The 24,301-nt window shown below is 35.8% G+C and overlaps 1 protein-coding gene across 3 annotated transcripts in view; it reads right to left on the reverse strand.

The window, feature by feature from the left end:
- The window catches only part of ORC5 (origin recognition complex subunit 5), a 71,328-nt gene that overhangs the window by 23,018 nt on the left and 24,009 nt on the right, over positions 1-24,301 (reverse strand). For all 3 annotated transcript variants that reach the window (XM_048068556.2, XM_048068557.2, XM_013180473.3), the window contains 3 exons: positions 23,607-23,719; positions 20,539-20,586; positions 13,510-13,620 (listed from right to left, as the gene is read on the reverse strand). In XM_048068556.2, coding sequence (XP_047924513.1) covers positions 13,510-13,620; positions 20,539-20,586; positions 23,607-23,719 — 272 coding nt within the window. The remainder of the gene's footprint in view (positions 1-13,509; positions 13,621-20,538; positions 20,587-23,606; positions 23,720-24,301) is intronic.

The following is a 24,301-nucleotide window of genomic DNA, read 5'->3' on the forward strand; positions in this document are numbered from 1 at the left end:
TGTGGGTAATTGTTCTGAAACGCCTTTAGGTTTTGGAGTATAGATAATTGAAGTTTTTTTCTTTGCATTTGCCTCTTAGTATCTGCATGACACTTTAGCTAAAAAGAAAACTAACTAAAGACTTCAAGGACTATTTCTTTTATCTCCTATTATATTTGCAAATTTTAACATGTTTCCTATCTTTCTTCATGACCACTCCAAACACTGAGTCATATCCCCAGTGTGTGAGCACAACACAAGTTACAGGGGGTTCACCTGACTCAGAGAGATGCGCTCTCATCTGGCTGAAGTCTGCCTCAATGAAGTAAATGCCAGCCACTGAGTGGAACTTAAAATTTAGGATTTTTTTTTATATCAGTGATGAGAATAAGATATTGGTTTGAATGTGTGTTAAGCTAATGATAGAAAAGAAAATAAGACTGCTTTTCTCCTAAAGAGAAGCTGCCGTGTAACTCTCCACCAGTACCTCTTTATTGTTCCCAGTCATTAAGATATAGTCCAAGCCTGGTCATGGCCACACAGTAAATACGCTAAATCAAGTGGTGAAATAGCAGTTCACAGGCTAGTCCCTTGAAATGCCTACAATAAGGCTAAAACCGCTGAGGTCTCAATGCTTTTTGCTTTGTCTAGGAGGAAAGGAAAAAATCAGGTTAAGGATGTGTTGACCAACAGAGCAGCCAACCATGCAACAGCCCCAGTCAGCCACGTCGTGCTTGCATCCTTCCCTCTTCACTACTCCTGTTGGTTGCCCAATGCATTTTGTGATACAGATTGATATAAACAAAAAGCTTAGCTACGTCAAAAGCTTATAAGAGCTACGAGCTTCATCCAGGATGAAGATGAACGGCAACCCTTCTGTCACTGCTAAGAGTGAGTCAACGAAGAAAAAAATATTTTCAGGTTACAATTAAAAAGCAGTACAGAGAGATTACAGTGCTGATGCCACAGCTATACCTGCTCAGTGAATCAGAACAGATTACTTCAGTCTCCCAGTCTTCTTGACTGTCAGTCTAGCATCTTTCACAAGCACTACAGTCACACAAATTATTAAAAAGCTTCTCTCTACACCATCAGTGTTATACATCCATTAGAGGCCACTCCAGGCTAGAAAATATCTGTTGCAAAAAGACTTCCTAGGCCATATGCTAGTAATAAATAAAAAAGGCTGGAAAAGATCATTTTGTATCAACAATCTTCAGTTTTCTTCTCATGTCTCTGTGGTAATTCCTTAAGTCAATCTGTTTATTCTCTGTATCAAGTATTGCAAATTTTTTTTTGTGTATATTATTAATCAGTTCATCTTTTGACTTTCTCTTTCATATTTCTTGCCTAGATATCTAGAACGTGGAGTGCCCTTTTGTCTACTCTATGTAGGTCACAGATGGTATACGACATATCCAGCCCTCCTCAATTATTAAACTAGATCAATTTGGGTCTCCATCTTCTCTTTCTATGCCTTTTAATAAATACTCCAGCTACCACCCCTCCTATTCTTTAAAAAAAATATTTAAAAAATCTCTGGTTAGTACTAAGTTTTTGAATTCAGAACCTTTCAGAAAGCACAGATGTTCCATCTGTGTATTCTGCTCCTCCTGGTTTTAATATGTTCTCAAAGGTATGATGAATTTCCCACACTTCTTTTGTATTATAATTCAAGAAACACTTACGGAAGGTGAACAGGTAGGAAAAAATACATATGTAAAACATAATGAAAGATACCTGCCAATGTTCTACATGAATTGTTATGAAGAACTAAGTTCATGTCCTGCTAGAAATGGAAACACAAGTTTATAATCGTATTCAGAATTAAATATTAGTTATGAAATAAGACATAATAATTGGAAGATTAAAATACAAAGTTTTTTGTACTGTTATCTTTTTCTTTCTTTCTCTGCATGGCTAACAACAGGGTAATGCAAGTTCATCTGACCAAAGTTACAGTTGCCCAGTCAAATGTTAGTGACACACACTTGCTGACACACACTTCATTCTGCTAATCCGAAATAGATGTCTTCAAATATTTCAATTTTAATTTCAGCTATTAAGCTGTGCCCAAAATAATGAATAAGCTAAGTCACGTTTTGAAATTTTACCTCAAACACTTTCTGAACCTCTAATAACTGAGTGGACTTTTTTTTTTTGTAATTTTTCTGAGTTCCACATGTAGATGTTATACCTAGCCTCTTCATATTTTAAAATGAAAGCAGATCTTAACTTTCTTGTTGTATTTTGCATTCTCACATGAAAAAAAAAAGATCTTCCTCAATGTTTTCCACAAAAGACACTAAGCTGTTCCATAGTTGCTGTTACTAAAATGTTGTTCAAAGGTGTATGGTTTACACTACAATTTCAAGGATGTAAAATGCCAGATTACCATCACAAAATTCTGTAGAATAAATGTCTACCAGGAAACCCCTGTTATTGAAAAGACAGTTTCAGCACTTGTTCTCTGCAATAAATCAAAACCAGTCCTGCACAGAGGGAAGGTTGACGCTAGCTTGCCAGCCAAGTATAGTATAACTGGTCAACTTAATCCACAGCAGTGACGGAATGAGAGGTAGGCTATATAAACCAACCGCTTGCCCTGCTCTGCAAAAGTTTTGACAGGGAACACGGCAACCAAGAAGGTGTATTTGTTGGCAGGATTCTTCATTGTTTTAGATGCAATTCAGGATAATTACAGAGAAAGCACCTTTTAGTCAATATGCAGAAGACTTCTTAGTCCTCACCAGTGGAATACTTACACTGTAGCTGTTTAAAGGTATTTGTATTCAAGGCTGTGTCTTGAATCCATTTCTAGTTAAAGCAAATAAAGTAATATAGGTACTTTCAGAACGTGTGTCACTGCAACCTAATAGAGATGTAGAAACTTGTCATAAACAATAGTTTCAGATGATCATATCTACACCAGGGTGCATGGGATGATGTTCTCCGCATGCTTCTCTCTCCATTAACTACAAAAACACACTACTGACTAGCTTAGATATATGTGTAAGCACAGTAAAAGTACAGCCAAGACACATCCTATTGAAAATAAGCTCATTTTTCCTTCTGTCTTTTGCCCTCCTTCATCTCATGCGAGAAATGAAATCATAAGGTAGCAAGGACAGAGACCTTGTGCGGTACCTAATATACCTTTTGAAACTCAGCACCATTATCAGCTTATATAATAATAAATAATTTTCATAGCAGATTCACCTGTTGATTAGCCAAATCACAATGATTTTTTCTAAAAACCAAACTTGTATAAATCAAGCTTTTCCAAGCCTGATCTATGGTATGTTTCATTTTAGCTTCTTATTCAATCACTCTTCAATATTTAAAATAAGTAGTATTTGTAATGTTTACTAGGAATATAAACTTTTAAATTTAATTTTTTTCATATTTACACGTACCCTGCTGTCAGTCTTCCACATTGCCCCCCCCCGATATGTGCCAATTTTCATTTCCATAGATGGAGGAGAGAGATTATGTCAATTCTTAACTATTCCTCATCTATCAAGAGGCATTCTTTTGTCAACAAGCTTCATATTTTGAAATCCTGCCTTTCAAATTAACTGTAATGCAGCTGCTTCTTTTGTCCAAGATGCTGTGGCAAGCCCTGCTATTCCCTATCAGATGAATAGAAAGCAGCAGAGGGTCTTTGGGGGAGGAGGGATGTCAAGTAGAAAGTCAGTGGCTCGAAGTGACTGCAGTTGGCAGGGCAGAAACAGTACAAGTATTCACTGAAGTGATCCAACATATTCTTTAATGCACCATTTTGCTAACTTGTACTCTAACATGTACAATGGTACACGGATACAGCCTTGGTACTTTCCCAGCCCTTCAAAAACCATAAGGGGTCTCCTGGTACAGACACAATGCTACAGACTTATTTCACATGTGATACAACAAAATCTGTATTGAAATTAAAAATGGGGGTTAAGCACCTAAAAAGAACATAGTCTAGACAGGGAGATGTAATAGCATGTTAGGCAGGGAGAGGAGGACAGAGACCTTATCCTATTCTAAGGAAGGTGTCAGCAAAATGATTATAGCCAACTCTTCCACTAGCGGCTGTGAATCATTTTTCATGCCATTATTGCAGCGGCAATTATATTCATTACTGTATGTGCAGGAAAGTACAAACCCCATTTGTAAGTGAAGGCTTGAAAAATGAAGACATTGTCAGGGTATCTGTGTGCTCACAACTCTGCTGAGGTAAATGCCGAGGGGGAAATGAGGCTATTTAGGCTAAAAGACAATGGCAACACAAGGTAAAAGAGGTAAAATTGGCCTTGAGTAATCTTAAACCTGGATTAGAAATTCATGCTAGTTACCAAGGCAGTGGAGAAACTGGGACATTCAATATGACTGTCTGACCAGCACCCAGTTCTAGGGTTGAAACTATTTCTTTGAACCAGGTCCTACACAGATTCTCAGTAAAGAGATGGTTTCTTTCCCCAAACAGTTTGTGATCCAAGTTGTCAGAAAAACCATTTAAGTTGTTTTTAGGAGAATGGTAAAATTTATAAACTGTGTTAATGATGTCACCTGGGTGCTCAACAGGTTCCTTCTAGTCTTATACCATACAAGGGATTTGCAAAAGTAGTAAAAAACTCTACCCTAACTCTCCAATTTACTTTATCTTAATATTGTATCCTACTCATCTTGATGAAGAGCTGGCAATGCTGGAATGGATTGTGTGCACACACTAAATAGTTAAAGGAAAGCAATTAAAAAACTTATCATATACAGGCTGTTTTTAGATATATACATTATCAAGAGAGGTTGTGCAGTACTTGCTTAATTAATCTTTGCTGTCTTAACAGATGAACCAGATGTACTATTATGTTCTTTGTTCTTCCCTAAAGAGGGGATGAGCCGATTATTTATCTCCAAACAATAGGAGTTCATGTACCACAGTGAAGATATTTTTTTTAATCTGGGAGGCAATCACTAACAAGCTTCAGCTGCAACTGCTTGATGTAAACACAGTGTGAATTTGTTCCTGGAGTATTAAATGATGTTCCTTCCATTAAGTACATGAAACCAATTTCTAAATAAGCATGTAAAGAAAGAGATGGCAAGGACAGAGCTTGGGAGGAGCAGAACTGTTTTGTCTTACATGTAGTCATATTTCCTTCTCTTATACACTAATACATTTTCAGAGATAAGTTGAAATTTGAAGCTTCAAATACCGTTTACAAATAACATAGAGAGCAGAAGTTAAAGAAACCATTGGTAGATGCAACAAATCCCTATGGGATACACCATACAATATAAGATGTCAGGGCACACAGGAATATATAAAGATCACAAGGCCACAAGAACTGTTTGTGAACGTCGTTAACAGAATCACAAAGAATATAAAATTCTTCATCACTGTTCTAGCAACCTTGTATATCTACCTCAAAAATCACATTTTATTTGATTATATTTGAAAAGTACAAACTGATTGTAAACCAATTTTAAAAAGCAGTAGCATATAGCTATTTACTGGCTTATGAGAGTAGGTAACGTCTAAGAATTTGCTAAAATAATAAAAGAAGGAAGATAGCAAGAAAGTTTTTTAAATTAGTCATTTTTTTTCTAGCTGAAAGCCTTGATGAACAAATTTATAAATTCCCTTCATCTTTCTCAAACTTACCCATATCTGAAGTCCTCTCCCCCCCGAAAAATTTCTTCTATAAAACTCTTCAATGATCCACAACAATTTGCCTTTTTAAATACATTAATCTGTGCCTCAAAAATAACCTAAGTGCCAAGATGAGCACTGTTACTTGAAGCTCCTTGGAGAAGTAAGAACAATGGAGAAAAATGAAGAATACCTGAATTACTGAAAAGAGAAAATTGAGAGAATTCAAATAGAGCAGAATTTGGTTAAGAAAATACTTTTACATTACGAAAGCTTCTAACAAGACTGTAAAGTTGTATTAATATATGACCCCAAAATCAAACAAGGTTTAAGTAAGTCAAACAACATAGCATAGCTCAAACGTAAGTTTTTCTAGAAGATCTTTTCTGTATCAACTAAAACTTGAAGGAATTGAGCATATTCTTCTGCTTCTCTCTCCCTCCACAATTTTAATTACCAAATAATACCTAAACTCAGAACTAGGAATACTTTTATTTTTATTCAAAGCCATGCTGAGACTTAAAATATAGTCAGCTGTTTGGTAAAACGTAAGTAATGTTTTCTCCCTTTCTTCTGCATAAAAGCAGCTCTCTCGAGCTGCCACAGTCAGTGCTAAAGTGCTAACCTATATTCCCATGCTGTGCATCACATTAAGTTCCTACCGCAGCTCATAAATTTGTCAGATTACTTCAGTGACCAGTAACAGAAAATGAAAAGAGAAAACTGAGTTATTTACCTCTTGTCACCATCTTCCCAAACCTACTAAAAATTAACAGAGTGCTGATCAACAGATTACTACACTTTCTAACCAACAGGCAGATCTAGCAAAATAAAGCATGTGATGCATAATGCACCTGTAGAAGAATATATGTGGTAGGATCAAATGCAACTGTAACATCATAAAGTTAGAGGAAACATAGCTACAAATTTGCCAACAGCCAAGCAAGCTGTTCTAACAATCTAAAAGGTCTATTAGGTACAGGAATCCATCAAGTCACTGGATCAAAAGGCTACAATACAGCCCCATATGGGCAGGATAACTGAAGGGGATGTACAAATTACATGAGACTTATTGTACATGAATGCTGTATATGACATTATGTAGGACCAATATTTTGAGCTGTAAAAATGGTTGTGTACCTTCACAAGCACTGAAAGAGGAAGGGAAGTTTATTTGTTCAGTAACGAGAATTACCCCAGAGTCTACGGTTTATGTTTGATCACCCTTTCTTTGGGAGGTTAGCAAGCAAAGGTCTTCTTACTGATGAGACAGGTGGGTGTACCATAAATCCTGGTAATTCTCACGAGAACAACAGCAAAAAAAACTAAATAAACAAAAACCTTAAGACCTTTTCCACCTACTTCTGTTTTTTGTTTGTTTGTTTTGTAAACATAAATGCTTCTCCCTGCACCCTGCATGAAATTCTAGCAGGACCATCCTGGGCAAGCCAATGCCCGTGGCCAGACTGGATTAAGATGTGTACTTCTATTTACTTTCCTCTGAAACAAGAGGACAACAGTGAAATTTGTAGATTAAATCAATATGGCACACACAGAGGCTGATGATATCCTCTCTTGCAATTTCAGAAGTGATAAAAATAGGGAAATACACGACAGCATGCTTGTTTACATCCCAGAAACAAAATTAAAAAAGCCAACCCCCCCACACAATTAATCAACTCCAAGAGCCATGTTAACTTTCACAATCTTCTCACTTCTGAATGTTCACTACTTAATTTTCAATGACAGTTAACCATTTCAACAACATATAAATTTATTCCTCAAATATATCCACATTATATAGACAACTATTACAATTACTACCTAATTCTGAGGTACTACTGTCTACTATTACCTAACAGGCATAGAAAGCACAATAAGGCACCCTCCAAATTCAGATGCATGATATACTGTAATTAAGTCTTCAATCAGCTTGCAATATCATGAGATTAAAAACTTTTAATTATTGAACAAGAAAACAAGAAATCTCTCCACAACAGAAACATCAATCATGAAGTTTTGGACGCTCAGCTCACCTGAGAAGACGACAAATACATTCCACCAAGAATGAAGTACCACGCCTTTACTTAGCTAACATTTGCTACAAAATTTTCAATTATCTCGGGTAAAATTTTAGCACCAACTCTGCCTGGTTATCCAGAAAAAAAGACAAGTACAGTGGTTTTGACCTTCAAAGTAAAGGGCCAGCGAAAGTAAGTAGTTTTGGAGAAGAAAAAGCAGAATCAGCAGGAACCTTATTTTTTCAGTATTTTGCTTGTTTTCAGAGAGACTATTGACAAAAAATGATATACTTCTGGTCATATAACTAGTGCAAGAGCACATTCTGTATTTTTCACACCCTCTAAAATAAGAACACCTCTCCTCTTACCTCCTCATTCTGCTTCACAATAAGGCCTCCTTAGGCACATCTTCACACAACATGCATTTTTAGCCAGACCTTTTTTGTCTGGAAACCCACCTATTTGCTCCCTTTTCAACTGATTTTTTGTATTAGTGGTAAATACTTTAGTCACTCACATTAGTTTCATAGGAACAGTCCCCATAAGAGCGAGGAAAGCTGGAACACAGCACAGTAACAGCTGACTGAGCAGAAAAGAGTAATTCTGCTTCTGCCAAGAGTTGTCAAGAGCAGAATGGGAAACAGAGTATTTTCAAACATTAACACAATCTGAGCTCGTAGAAACAATTACATTTTTTTTTTTCAAGTAGAAAACAAGTTGACAGTACTCTTTATCAAAGTTGCTTCATCAAGAATATCCAACATAATGCGTTAACAGAGTTAGCACTACGATTGGGATAGGGGTACCTGGTTTCTCAGACAGGCTATGCCATAATAAAAGCAAACTCCCCATCAAAAAAAGTTGATAAGAAAAGCAGACTTCTTTCCAATCCTGCAATCTGAATTTTACCATAGTAGGTAATTTGAAAAAAGGTAGATTAAATAGCAAATTCTCATCTGAAAAAGCAAGATAAAATATGCTTCTAACAAAAGACGGACAAAAATCTTGCACGTAGATTGCCACACACTGTTCCAGTTTACCTATATAACATTAGATATTCCTTAACCTAGCCCACGTGAGGCAAACAAGAAATCAAGGTAGGTGGGGGGGGGGGGAAACAAACCTGTCAGCTTTTTATGTTCCAGGAAAGGGCTTTTTTAATCAAAGGAAATTATATTCCTCTGGCTCCCTCCAGCTGGAAGCCTGCTACATACATCAGGGGTTTCATGTATTTCTAATAGCCCTGTATCATATTGGATCTTAACACGCTACTCGAAATCTTATAGCTGTAGACGTATTCTACCTTCAGATAAAAAGCTCTTGCTTTGTAGCCAACATCACTTGGAGTAGAGTTTCAGTTTGACAGATTAGAAAATTTTAATATTTAACCTTTCTTCCAAATTCTTACACATTTATAACTACATTACTTTTAGCCATTTGTAGTTTTCCTGCAGAAATTCAGAAATTTTCTTTGATCCCATATTAAACAGAACAGAAATGCCTACTAAATGAGATACAGGCTATAATGTATAAGATAACTGCTACTGCACTGTGTATCTACAAATAGCCTTTGTGGAAATTTCATTTTCCAAGTGCACTATAATCAGAAATTAATCTTAACTACGTATATATAAGGAAATAATATATATGATACATATTTCTCTATACTCGTTATTATATAGTTTTTATTTTCATATATAAACATAACCTATTTTGAAATAAGCTAACAGTCTAACTTCAATGCATCGTAATAAAAATACAGACAGAACTGAAGTTACCTATTTAGTTACCTATTCAGCAAGTTTCAGCTATTAGTATATTCTGAAATAAGTTCACACCTCCCTGCATAAGTCTCTTGAAAGTTAGTACATTCTGGGATGTACTAACAGGTATGAACTATGGAAAAACAAAGGAGATAATTCCATTTTACCTAATAGAGGTAACACCATAGCTCAAATGTAACTAGTTCTAGGCAACCCTCTTTATGAAAAGCATACTTCACAGGAGAGCAGAAGCAAAATAAAAGGTCTAGAAAACAGGACATATGAAAAATAATCAGAACTTAAATATGAAGAAGCAGTTGAAAAATCATTTTGGTAGTGGAAAAAGTATTGGTGGATTTGGGCTTGCAAACCACAACGTAAGCCATCAGAACAAAAATGTCTGCTCGCCTACCGGTTGTGGTAATAAATGAACAGCACTTGCCCACTTCAGTGTAAAATGAGCTCATTTAACATAAATCAATGCCGATAAATTCCCACATGATGTTCTGTGCATATATTTGTTTCTGTCCTATATACTAAGGTCCATTTCTATAAAGACAATAATATTGTATTTCTGTCTAAATGGGAGACACCTAAAATGAAACACTACCCTTCTACAGACCAGAACTGAACAGACTCTCAGAACCTTTGCAATGTGCACTTGCATTAGCTATTTTAAAGTTTCCCTGTATCCATCCATTCTGTAGCAATTGCACTTGGACACAGCACACAATAATCTGCACAGTGGGTATGTGTGGAGACACAAATCATACTCCTGGTTGCTCCCTAGGGTTGAAAAAGCAAGCTGCTAGGAAATGTCAGCTGCTGTACCTTGGTAAGAAAGCCCTGACTTTGCTACTGCTGTTGTAGGATGCAAACTACATACCATGTAGTTGCATGGTTTTTAACACTGTGTGAAAGTACATTTTCACTTTTTTTTTTTCAATATTTAGTCTTTTTTAATATTTCAACTACATGCTTGACCTACCCATACATTCAACAGGAGCATCAGCAAGTTCTGTCCCATGCACACCTGATGTGCATAATATCATCTTCAATCTGTTAAATTGTTACACAAAAATGCATCTGAAGAAAAACCTTAGAAGATATTCTCTGAAACAACTGCAGAAATCAATAGCGATTTCACTTCCCTTATTTCTTGGTTAGAAAACAAGCAAATTCAAATAAATTTCATGACATCCAACAGTAACACACAACATGTTAAAAACAGAATTGCGACAAATTCATGAATGAAAACACGAATGAAACAATGAATAATTTGGAGGAGAAGGAACACTGAAAATTTGAAGTGAATATAGAGACCTATATTCACATATGTACTGACATCAATAGTCTAAAAATCTCACCTTAACAATTCCTCACTAGATGTGTGAAAATGTTATCTAAAAAAAATAGCACAAAAAGTTGAAGAATTTTCCATTTTTAAAGTGGCAACAAACAATTTTTATTTGCAGAAGTGGAAATTTGCATTTTTTTTCCTGGTGCTGCTTCTCCTGTACTAATTAGTGAGGGGAAAAAATGAGCAAGTCAAATTTTTTCTTATATAACCCAATTATAGCAGGAAATATTTATATCAACTGCAAAGATAACGAACCTAAGCCATGCTTTAACTTTTTTTTGAAAAAAGCATGAGTCCGTTTTAACAACTAATTAACATTAAAAGGCAAAAGTTAGATTAAGATTCAAATTTTCTGTTGAAATTGTTTAGTAAAAATGTTTCATTTTTAATAAAACCTAGCATTACTTTTTTTTTTTTACTGCTTATTAGCAGGAAAGCTTCATTTTGAAACGCTAATAACCAGAATTTTTGTATGAATAGAAATTATGTAAAAACAAGAAGGATTAAGAAACGTCAAGAAATTAGGAGCACGGCAGATCTTAAAGCAGCTGCCAGTCCTTCTTGAATCTTGACTGAGATGGCAAATCAACTTTAAAAGCCGAGGCATGCTATTTTCCGACAGTACATGAGGAGAATTAGTAAGTATTTAGTTTATGTGCAGCCTTTTAGTTTCCAAAAAAGAGCACAAAAAAGAGCTGAATCAGTTAAAAAGCCTAATTTTTGATTTACATTTTAAACTTCTGTACAATTTCAAGAATGATTTCCATATTTGATACAGAAACAAGAAAAGAAAATCTTGTATATAACAGCAAAATATATAGCTACTGGAAGGATAATACAACTCAAATATTTAAATTATTTGGAAAATATTTACAGAATAGCAGCAAAAATCAGTGGAAAATAAATTGTTTTCAAATATGCGAGAAAGTGCTGTTAAATATTATGCTTACATTAAGCTACTTCTGAAATCTATTTCAAACTCTACTCTATGTTGTTTGACATTAGACATTATGAATTTTTAATTAATTTAGCACAAAAAAATGGTTTTAGAACAGAAAAAACAAGTAATCTATAATATTTTATTATGATAGAAACAAACTTAATTTCAACTTGTTTGCCCTAACCTGGCTACAGTTTAATACAACCTTTCTATTACATCTTCACAGTTTAATCTGCATATATCCAGAAGAATAAAGACGTACAATTATTCTTTGATAACACTGCCATCTAGCGTACACTCTAAGTCAGCGTGAAGCATTTATTTTAAATTTTCATTCTGCAATTATGTGTACAGGGGCAGGAGAGGGAATTACACGCCATGTACAAACTGCACATCTCCTGTAGTGTTTAACTGTGCGTTAGAATAATGACATTTCTTTTCTCATTCGGATTGCATGTTAAATATACAGACATATTAATTTTGAAAATATACCATAAAATAACACTAACACGTTCAGATGGTTTTGACAGCCAAAAATGAGATAACTTACAGGTAATATCCTGCATGTAAATTTTACTATTTATTGTTCCCAGTCGTTATCGTTTCCTTTCACATTCCCTGCATAAACCATGCACCCAAACTGAAATTCGCTCCTTGAAACTGAAAAGTAAATGTTTTTACTAACAGATTTTGAGGTTGATGTCTAATAACTTTGCAGGGCTTAGATCATTAATAACCTTTAACTAAAGGAGTGAGAGAAAACATTACATGAAAATGTAGCTGCCTACTGCATCACCTAAGTCCTATTAACAACAGATACTCACATACTACTGACTATTTAAATACAGTACTATACTTTACTAGGTCGTGTATTTCTTGATTATACAAATATGGGAGATGAATTTTGCCAACTTAAATGTGTGTGAATACTGACGATTAAAATAGTAGCAAACTTATTTAGATATCTTGAACATATTTCCCAGAATTTTACATGAAAACAGACATCAGATTTAAGTAATACTTAGTTAAATTTGAGGCTTAACAAGCAGAGGTAGAAAATATTTCTATAAATAAAAGTTAACCACAAATGGAAAGCAAGAAAGCAATAGAAAGGGAGATCTAAAACAGACACAAAAGATCTAAGAATCAAGTTGACAGTAGGAAACTATCTTTATTTATACCGAACTGGTACTCGCACTTGATAAACCTAGAGCATTAAAGAGAACCCTAGGTTTTTACCTCATTTCACTCAACACTATAGTTACACTGCCATCTAGTGAAATGTGATACCAGCTCTCCTCTGCAAGAGGGTTGAAGTTGGTCCAAATAAAGAAATATCACCCTGAAGATATGTATATCACAGCAAATACCTTTCACCTTCAAATACCCTACTCATCCCTCTGCTCTTTCTTGACTACTACACTTCTGTAACATGCATTAGGTGACTAATTCTGTCCATAGGAGAGTGAATATTTATATACTTAAATTGAAACATAACGTTAAGTACGTTAAGAGACTTCAATGAGAATCCAACAAACTAATCAACACAGATCATATTCCATGATCAAGAAAAATGTTAGCTATTTGAAGGTTTCAGACCATTACACAGATAAAATCCTCATATTCACAGCTACTAATACCGATAAGTATTACTCTCAGCCTTTTACAACATAATGATGTTTTCTCATTGCATTTCATTAGAATGGTGACTTCAAAAAAAAAAAAAAACCCTCCACACACCAACGCAAAACCTCTTCCAAAATTCCACACCATATAAAGGAAATAAAAGCAAGTATGTACGTACTCACCTGGGAAAATATATTTGCGGTTGGAGCAACTCTGTTGTCCACGATACTATACAATATCGCTAACAATCTGTCCAGAGGAAATGGCTTTGGTCCAAGGAGGTGATTGCTAGTCTGCAAAATAAACAAGATTTTTTAATCCAATAGATCCTTCCTGGAGTACCACAAGATGTTATTCCTACATCTTTTCAGTCTCTGGGTAGGCACTATAATTCACAGGAGTCTTTGTATGTATTATGGAAAACACTGAATATATGTTTATCAATCAATATAAATATACAGACATAGGGCTCTATTTAACATGGCAAGAGTTCAAACTGCACAATAAATTGGAACATTCTTGAGCTTTACCAGAGGATCTGATGCCAAATTTCTTGTCATTGGATTTATAGGTTTACTCGTCCTACTAAATTACCTTGTCCAATTTAAGGATTAAAGAGGAAAGACTAGATTTTACGGCACTCTCAAGGTGCAAATTTTCTTCAGTTTATCAACAGGAATACGTGCTAAGACTTCTTAAAAGCTCACAATTTCTAGCTAGTGAAAAAAATGTAATACTTTAAGTTTATTCTATTGCCTAGAGTCTATAATACACAATCATCTACAAAGAACTGTACATAACAGCAAATTCTAAAACTAAAACCAAACATCTTTTAAGTATGTTCTTGTGTGTTTTCTCTACAGAAGACAAATGTTTTACTAGCATTTGCATTTTGAAAAACCATATAATGAAAATATTCTGCTGAAGAATCACCTGATCCGCTTTGACTCATTTTAGCTGAAGAGATAGGAAAAGACTAGTTTCTCTGTGTTTTGATGGTAGTTATACAAGGTTCTTATAAACTCTAGCTGGAAATCAGAAAATCTCATGCTATAAAACAAAATAGAACACTTTACATTAATTTGACATCACGCATAATAGTACGTGAGGTGCTTTACTACTAATTATCATAGTTTTGTCAAAAAGAAAACGAAGAAACGTTGGTTAAATGACTTTACAGAAAAAGCAGCAAGTGCAGAACAAGAGTTCCTCGTCTTGAATGCCATATTAAGCTTCTCTGATAGACAGACTTGTTGTCTAGAACAGTACATACAGTACTTGACAGATTAGGTCTTTTCCAATTTAACAGAGCTCACCTGATTTTCCACTATCAAGTCCGATCTCATTTTCATGGGTTTGAATCATAGCTTCTACTTTAGTTCCTTCCAGTAAAGAAAAGTAATGTGTAGTCACAAGGGCATGGTAATTGCTTGCCCTATGTACCACCTAAAGCCTGCTCCTTCTAAAGGGAGTGAGATTAGCTGCAGGATCAGGAAATACACTTGTTCCTCTGAATACTATGCTGAAATCATTGGTAAACTTCTGCTCTAGAAGAAGTGGCAGAAGACTGAAGTTATTTAAGATTTCCTAAAAGTAAGAACCTATCTAAAAATCAATAATAGTCACAGATTTTTAACCTAATGGATTCAGAATCATGTCAGTACAATAACAGTGTTGATAGCAAGTATGTGCAGGGATGTAAAGAAAAGAAACCTCATTGCTTAAAGGAACAGACAGGGGCATTCTGCTGCCAGAGGGCAGAGTTTAGCATAAATATTTACTCATTTTAAAATCTGCTTTGAAAAGAGTCAGTGACCAAGTAAACACATATGGGACCAACCACAAATTCTTACAGAAATGTTACTAGACCCTAATTAAATTATTCAGGATCTACACGAAAGAAAAAATGGCTAAGTTTTAAAACTTGGTTTTGCTTTTTCTCTGTGCCACATGGGATACTTCTTTTAATCTATACCAACAGACCATGCAGCAGTGCTGAGAAAATACAGAATAAAGAATTTCTTCTTTAGTTCCACTCCATTCATACTCATCTACAGAATCACAGAATGGTTGAGGCTGGAAGGCAGCTGTGGTGGTTATCTGGTCCAAAGCCCCAGCACAGACAATTCAACAGGATTTATACGATTTTATATGAATTGCCTAGGTAAGTCTCTACTACTGCTAGAGTCCTAGAGAACTAGCTTTCTAAACTCAAGTGGAGTCTACCATCAGATTTCTGGCAAAGAATAATGGCAAACCATGTAAAAATATAAAGCAGAGCCCCAAATGGCACAAACTGACATACAGGAAATCACATTTAAATGGAGCGGGGGAAAACCTGAGGGGAGTTAAGCACCGCAACAGGTTGCCCACCAGGTCATGGAGTCTCCTTCCTTGGGGATATTACAAACAACTCAACGTGGTCCCGAGCAACCTGTGCTACGTGACCGTGCTGGAGCAGAAAGGCTGGAATAGAACCGAGGGGCCAGTACACCTCAGTTCTTCTGTGATTTTGGGAATTTTATTCTGTCCTCATACAGAAAAATGTTTTCCTTATACCTAGTACAAACCCCTTTTTTCAGGTTATGCCAAATATTTCTCACTCCCTCACCATTCACTGCTGCGTTGTATTTTCTGGATGATTTTGCAGGCTGTTTTCAAGTCCCCTTTTCCAACTTTTCAAGCCCCCTTCTCCAACTTGAACAACTGTACTTTCCTCAGCCTCTCCTCACAGAGAGGATGCTCCAGGCCCTGAACTTGCTCCAGTTTGTGTCTTGTACTGGAGGGGGCAAAACTGGACAGAGAATTTTAGATGTGGCCCACACAGTGCTAAGTGCGAGTGCCCAGAGTATATCCACCTCTCTCCACTCTGCCATTTTCACTCTCTTCACTTTGCCATTCAGCTTCCATTCTTGTTGTGTGCGGTGATTTATTCTTACTGGCAAAGCAGCCAAGATTAAAGAGGAATTTCAAACGATAGCTTGCTTAAATCTGCTTCTAGAAAAGGACACCTCAAATACACCACCAGCACTTCCAAGGCATTAGTTATCAGGAAAACACAGCCACCCATTGCTTCAACAAAACAAAAAAAAAGCACCTCTGATACATGTTTTAGCTTTTAAAATCCAGGAGGTGTCCCCAAAGCTATCTCTGGGCTAACAAAGAAAGCAGTAAGACAAACCACCAAAACTTTACTTGAAACCATGTAGACAGATAAAACCAATTCACTTGAACACAGCACCCAGAGTCAGAACGCAGGCATGGTTGAAGTTACAAACTGCACAATCCCCTCCCCTTATGCTTCTAAACATATTCTCCAATATCAACAAGAAAAAGTCAAACATACAATAATTAAAATGAGTACGCTTCTTCAAGTAGCTAGCAAGCACAATCAGCATGCAGTAATTCCTGAAGTTGCATTTTGTATACAGTTACTTTTGCTCTTAGCATTATCAGCTCTCTGCTTTGACACAATTATCTTTTGAATTTTCAGATTTAAGAAACTTTCTTCTGGAAAAGTCAGAGTTAGATAAAAATTCTAGAAGTTACACTTCATTAGAAGTTTCTTCTAGAAGTTACACTTCATTAGAATTCTTTGGCAGCAACAAATTCCTGTAAGATTAGGAATGGTTCAGAAATTCCTCCAAACAGAACATAGTGAAGGATTAGATTTGTGAAAATCTTCTGCAAGGAGCTAAGATAAATTACTGCATAAATTAGTACTTACAAAAATCCAAGGGAACCCTTGTATCATTTCACAGCAAAGATACTTTCCACGTTCAGAAAAGCTCTCCAAGAAGTTTTATAGCAATGAAATCTGATCAGTTCTGTTTGCCCTCTCTTCTTTTCATCTTTGGCAATACAGTTGCCTAGTTGTTTAAAAAGACTTTCCCATAGATTCCACCATTGTGTGCTTGTGAAGTTTCATGCTCCCACTGTTTAACTGAACTAAGCCTTTCACAGATCTACAACTCCAAGCCACATATTCATATTCCAAAATATCATGAACAAGAACGAGAATCAAAAGTATTCCCTAAAAAGTAAAAGCTTAACCCAAACTAAATTGTCTGCACAGAAAGGTGAAAGTCCTTAACCTCAATTGGCTGGATTTTCTACCTTTTTATCATGTACTTAAAAACGGAACTATACTTCTCACTTTTCTGCAGGAAGTATTTCTGAATTATATATGATTTTATATATATTATATACGTAAAATACAAGTTATACAAGTATCTTAGGTTGTAAGCTAGAAATTCTGATAAAAAAAACAAATTCTAGTTTAAAGTTAAGGTAGATAGACAACAGACAAATTCTTTGACAACAGAAAAAACACCAATACATCTGATCTGCCAGACTGACATCTGTAAAAGCATAGTCCTGCAGAAGTAGCTTCAACAGGAAGATCTCTCACCTGTCACTAAACTGGAAAACCATTGTTACATACCAGTCATTGAAAAAAATAAAATAAAAATCTGCTGTTATCTGCAACAAGGGAAAGGTATTTTTTCCCCTCGTGGGGAATTCACAAGATTTACTTTTTCTAATCAGAAAGTACGGCCTCTAGACTGAACAAAGAGTTAAGAATCAAGAAAGATTTTCAGTCTGGCTGTACATAAACTTTTAATGAAGGATTTATTTCATTTAATGTTAGCTTCCTGACAAGTACATATGTACAGCCAAACTAGTTTCCTAAGCTCCTACTATAACCGGTAGAAATCTAATCAATATAGTTTATGGTGCCATTCATCTGACTGAACATAGAACCCACTTTAGCATGAGACGAATCACACCTACACTCCACTGCCCACATCGACTTGCCCTGCACTGTCTATGGAGGGATAGCTTAGGTGCAGCACCCACCTGGAGTTCGGTGAATTTAATCTGTAAACCTGACTTTAGACAAGTTTATCTGAGCAAAAGTCTGTAAGCACACACAGCTGGTGTGACAGATACAAGCAAATGAGCATTTACTTGTAGCACTGCATCTGTAATTCTTTATCCATGCATTTCAATTTCCTTCACTGCAAAGTCATAGTACCAAAATATACAAGATTACACATCTGTGTGACTGTGTCTCCGTCCAATATTTATAAAAGTTAAAGGGCAGTAAAAGGAACATAGGTCTAGAAGATCCCTGTGGGACCTGCAATCCTGTTCTCCACTATCACAGGTACAATGTCTCAAAATTTTTCAAAACCAGACTGTCCTCTGACCTAGTTACATTTTCTACCATCAACTGTTATGGTGAAAGGGTCCTTACCTGTCAACTACAAAGAGACACAAACAGAACCAGTGCTCTCCAAGTCCTCTTGAAATGCCACCAAGTTCTGTCCTGTTGGTTAATCCCTACGACACATTCCTGTTTCTTGCACATTAATGCAGTTTAATTAAGTTTAATGTAACAGAGTCAACTCAACAGATATTTTCTAAGTATATTTGATTTACTGGGATTACAAAGTTATAATTCTCTTCAAAGTAATAATAATTTTTAAATACAAGAGGTGCAAGAATTAGATTATCTGCCATCTTTGAAATCTATCTGATCTTTTTGACTTAATTTTGTTTATATAACTATATGATCCTGTCAGTTACCCTCATTTACCTTTCTTTCCTCAGGTTTACATGAGAATGTAAATAGACTACAGGGCACAGACTGTGTCTGCATGTTCTGATGCTGCAGGAACATTATTAAAACGAAAAACAATTCGTCATTAATGCAAGCGCTTCTGAGCGCTAAGAAGTAAATTCAGATACAAGTGCATTTAAACAATTATACAAGAGAACAAGCTCTACAGTACAGTTAAGGTGCATTTAATAAACAAATACACAAGAGAACAAGCTCTACGTTACAGTTAAGGTGATCATGACCTCAGTATTCCTTCAGTAAAACTCTATTTTCCCCTTTCTTTTGAATTCCTAGCTGTCTCCATCTCCCTAGTTGTTACCATCTCAGCATCCAAGAAATCCTGTTGCTGAGAGAGAATAAAAAAAACACTTTCCCTGCAGAGGCTGCAGGAAGAACATCTTGGTCTAAGATACAGTAATTATTCCTCCTACCCCTCTCCTGAAAGTGATTTATCAACTAATTAAGATGTGGTTGTATTTCAAGAAGATAATAGTCCTTAAACTAATTAAACGCTCTAAAAGTCCTCTGGAGTCAACGTGCCAGAGAAAAGACACACGAGGTCTACACATGCAAGATGGGTATTCAAAGACTTAAGAATTCTTAAATATACATAACTATCTACACAGAGGTGCAACAAATGGTTTAGTTTTATTTCAACTCATGCTTTCACATGTGTAAATTGCACCTCTACAGAAATGGGAAAACTTAAAAATAAAAAAGTCTTTGGATAGCCAAGGACTCTGGTCTCCCACAGGGGCAGAAAGAGGCTACAGGCAGCTTCAGAAACATGGGATTATTAAGCTAAGAAAGTTTGAAATTTTTCACCCAAACTCCACATAGCATAGAGAAGAAAAGGATGTAATGATAGCTTCTGCACCAATTCAGTGCTGTCTGCACTGCTCTTGATTTGGGGGGTTTGTCCAAAACCAACATGTTTTAAGTGTTCAAGTTTGACTTTTTTATATTATGTTTATAAATACACATACGGGTACTTGCTTTCCTAGTACGTCATGGCTCTCTCAGTAAAGACTGGTGCAGCTCAACTAAATAACTAAACATCATTGATTTAAGTACAGTAATTAACTACAAGAAAAGTTTAGTTAATAGCCTGAAGGGATAATGACTTCTTTGGTCATTTGATTCTTTCTGCCTAAACAACAGACACGAGTGCGAAGTCCCCAAGCTTCAACACACAGATTTAAGCCCTTCTGTCTTACTGCATCACTAGGAATTAAAGTAACTTGATTTTCAAAACTGCTAATCATCAATTACTCTAATATCCTCAAGAGCAATTCTGATACCTGGCTCCTCCACATATAATGCCCTTTAAATAGCTTTATGAGAACATTTAGTTACACACTAAACCATGGAGGACAAATTTATGGTCCAGTAGATACCAATGAAATAAAAACGTGTGCATTGTACAGAAATTTATATCATATAAAACAAATGCACCTCTAAGTTATGTTATGCAACACTTGTTCCTACAGTAAAGGATATGAGGTAAAGCAAGATATAAAAGCAGCAGTACAGCAGAAAGAAAATCTTTGTTCCCAAGCTCAGCATAGATAGATAAGATATATACCTTTTCGTGTTTCTTCATAAAGTTGGTCTTCTTAATTTTCCCATGATGCTGTAAAAAAAAAAAAGAGAGCAAATATGATATGCAGATTATTTGCTGCTTCTTCTACAGCCATGACAGAATCAAAAGAGTAAACAAAAAATTGTGCACTGCATATGGTAGCATGCTAGTCTGGTTCGGCTTCTGTATTACACCTCTCTTGTGTTACTTAGTAATCCTTCTTACCAGAAGCCCTAAAAAAAAAAAATAATCACACTTGCCTTACAATTTGCTTCATCATGTCCCCAGGTGGTACAAAAACAAGACACTAATGTCTGTTGGTGAAATGCATTTTTTTTTTCTGATCTAACCTAGGACTGGTGAGAAGGGGAAGTGAAAATTTGTTTTTAATGTTACTTTATATGCAACCTCCCTCCTCCAGCCCTTAATCATCTCATGAAAAGGCAAATTTTTCATTTTTCTCTTTCAAAGAAAGTTTAAATGATGGCCTTTTCATTGGTCACTTCATTTTTAAAATACATTCATTTGAATTTTCATCTTTTATTTCCTCCATTTTAGAATTCAGATGGCATGCAAGCTAGCAGAATGACAACCAGGAAGTAAATTGATACAATACAAGGAGAGTTCAAGGCGGAGAAGCAAAAGGACAAACAGGAAACATAACAGAGGGAAAAAAAGAATCAGAAAACATAATTTAAAAGGAGCATCCTTAAAGGAAAGGCTGCACAAAGATAATACGAAGCATTCTTGGATGAAATGTGAGAGCAAAGTGAGGACAATTATAGTAAACAAGATGTTATAAATGGATGGGTAAAAAAATGAGAGAAACAGGGCAATAAAGAATGACATGGATAAACATTGTAAAGTTAGTGGAGACTTGCAGATATAGTATTCTTTAACATATTTAAGCACTATTTCCCAAATATCACCTGAGAAGTTTATCTACTAGTCTTATTTATTACCTTGATAAATATTAATAAGCGTATCTTATTAGAATACCCAATGAATCAGGGAAAAGATGTCTCCAAAACCTTTTTTTTTTTTTTTCCATTTTAGTGTTTAAAATCTCGTACTTTGTATTTATAGACCTCAGCACTCATTCATGTCAAGAAAAAATATTGGCTCATCCAGCTAATACGTACCACATTTTGCTTATAAAAAAAAGGGTAATTTTTATCACGCCTTTGAAAAGGGCTGCTGTGATAACAGAGAGATGTCAGAGAGAAAAGTGATCAAGCCTGAGGTTACATGGCATGCTAGCGACGGATCACATCATACTATTCATTCATTTTAAAGGTTATGCTGGGATGTCCATACAGTGCACTTAAGTTATACCACAGGTGTTTCAAAACAGCTGAGCAGGTACCCTGTTTCTGTGCAAGCACAACAAAACATGAAACTCAGAGCTGATTTTCAGTTAATTTTTAGTCTTGTTTTCTACTAAATCGATAAAATTATCTGTACAGATTGCTTTTTTTTTTTTTTTTGGTTTAAATGATATTTTAAAAACAAGTTACTTTTCATTTAATCTGCACACAGCTTTTGAATCTTCACAATACTAATGCCATCACTGCCAATTACTACTTCATTGCTTTATCAGGCTGTTATTATTCCAGACCGCAACAAATCATAACTCTGTCTTTAGCTGCCCTATACCCTAGCACCTATACAAGCAGAGCAGGTTAGCAGCTCAATGACCATCGTTTTGTTTGCATCCCTTTTGCTTTCTGGCAGTCCTTAATTAACTACTCCAGAAGATATGTTTCTGTAATCTACTTGCAATCTCATTACAACCCTGACACAAAACCCTATTCTATTTTCACAGCCTGCATGACTCAAGAACACTCAACTTGAAGACTTCCCCTGAAGTGTTATTTGTTGCACTTTGAGATGCAGCTATTTCTGAACTTTGCCTCAGCACCTGATGAAGTGCTAATTGCTATCAGATGATACATGTGGCAGGAACGGTCACTTCTCCTGTTTTACCAATTCTTGGGAAAAAATACTTAGTATCAGTGATTGAAATGCCTACACAGTCCCCACTTCAAAAACTAAAAGTTCATGTTGCATTTGCTGTACACAAATGTACATAAGTTCAGGAGCGTTCATTTGCAAGAGTGGAAACCAACTTCAGAGATGCTAAAAAAGGAGATGGGAAACAAATTAAACTGAGAATGTTGTTCAGTGAACACAAGCAAGCAAGATGTAGCACTTTTGATAACATGCTTTACTTAACTTGTAGGCTTTCCTGTTTGAGTTCCAAGACTGATGCGGAAAAATCTGGCCAAAACCATTTGTTTAGCAAAGAAATTTCTTGTTCTTCTTACCAAGCAGTTTCTTGGTAAGAAGAACAAAAGTTTCCCATAAAGAAAATTTGTCAATCAGCACTTATTACAAGTAATCCTCCGCCCTTCTAGAGGAAGGACCAGACAGAAAAGTGAAACACCTACAGCTTTCACTGTACGATCAGACCAGAAACATGAAATTTATTTAAACTAATAATGTACTAGTATACCATCACTAGGAACTGCAGTAAACTTCAAAACATGTATTTACAAGTTTTCTTCAAGAGAGAAAAAAAGCATATCCTTAAAAAAAATTTATTCACTCACCCCATTTGCCATGAATACCATATATTTATATTTAAACACGTACTGATATATGCTGTAATAATGCCAAAAACCTTGCAGTTGGTAAAAATGCATAAAAACCGCAACTGCTCACTTTTCTGAGATACATCTTCCTGCCTGTGTTTTGTCAAACGGCAATTTTTATTTCTTTATTTATTAACAGAAAATGAGGTTTGGCCCATGAGCTGTATCAGCTTACAAACACAAAGCACAACACTTGTGCTGTGTCGGTGTTACACATGCTTTGCGATAAAGAGGAAGCTTGTCCTTAAAGCGTTATTAGTGACTAAGTGATCGTTACCAACAATGATGTGATCCACCAAAAAACTTTTGATGAACCACACACAGAAAGATAGCTCAAAATGAACAGTTAAAGAATTTTAAACCAGGAGAACCTCTACAAAGGAATCCAATATACAGCACTGAAAAAAAATCCATTACCTTAAGAAAGAACCTCTTATCTGTCCTAACAGGATTGTAGGAGGCAAGGTAAGCAGCGATTAGAAGAAATTTGGAGTAATAAGGAAGTTCCACATGGGCATGTGCAGAAAGTCCTACAAAATAAACAATCAAGAGCAAGTTTTAGCCCCGCATAAACCTCTACAGACTTCAAATTATACTGGTTTATATTCTCCTGTTTCAATAATGCAGACTCTACGTTCTCTTCCTTCCCTCCAGCTCTACTCCTGTATGAGTACTCACACTCATGAGTACAGCTTCTTCGGACAAACTTGTTACCAGAGATAAAAGTCAGTGAAGGGCAAGGAGTGGTGGCATGACACTAAACACAATGCACATTCTTAACTCCTTATGGACCTTTCCCAGAAGCTGTATCTAAGGATCAGCAATTCAAAAACCACTGAAGTGCCATCTCCCTAAAAAAATCTCTAGGATACTTTCATTTAAGGTAACTTTAACAGCAAGCAGGGCAGATGAATAGACATATCTAAATACAATTGCAAAGCCTTTTACCAAGACTGTTCCAGACTGCCAGACACAGCTCAGCAAGGACCCCGGCTTTCATGACGGAGAACAAACCAGTGCCGCATTTCTAAGCAACAGTTCAGCATCCTACAGTTTCTAGCCACTGTTTCATTTCCTACAAAAAGGAAAATGTTCTTACAGTTTCAAACTTG

Source organism: Anser cygnoides, chromosome 1 (assembly GCF_040182565.1).
Source record: "Anser cygnoides isolate HZ-2024a breed goose chromosome 1, Taihu_goose_T2T_genome, whole genome shotgun sequence".
NCBI lineage: Eukaryota > Metazoa > Chordata > Aves > Anseriformes > Anatidae > Anser > Anser cygnoides.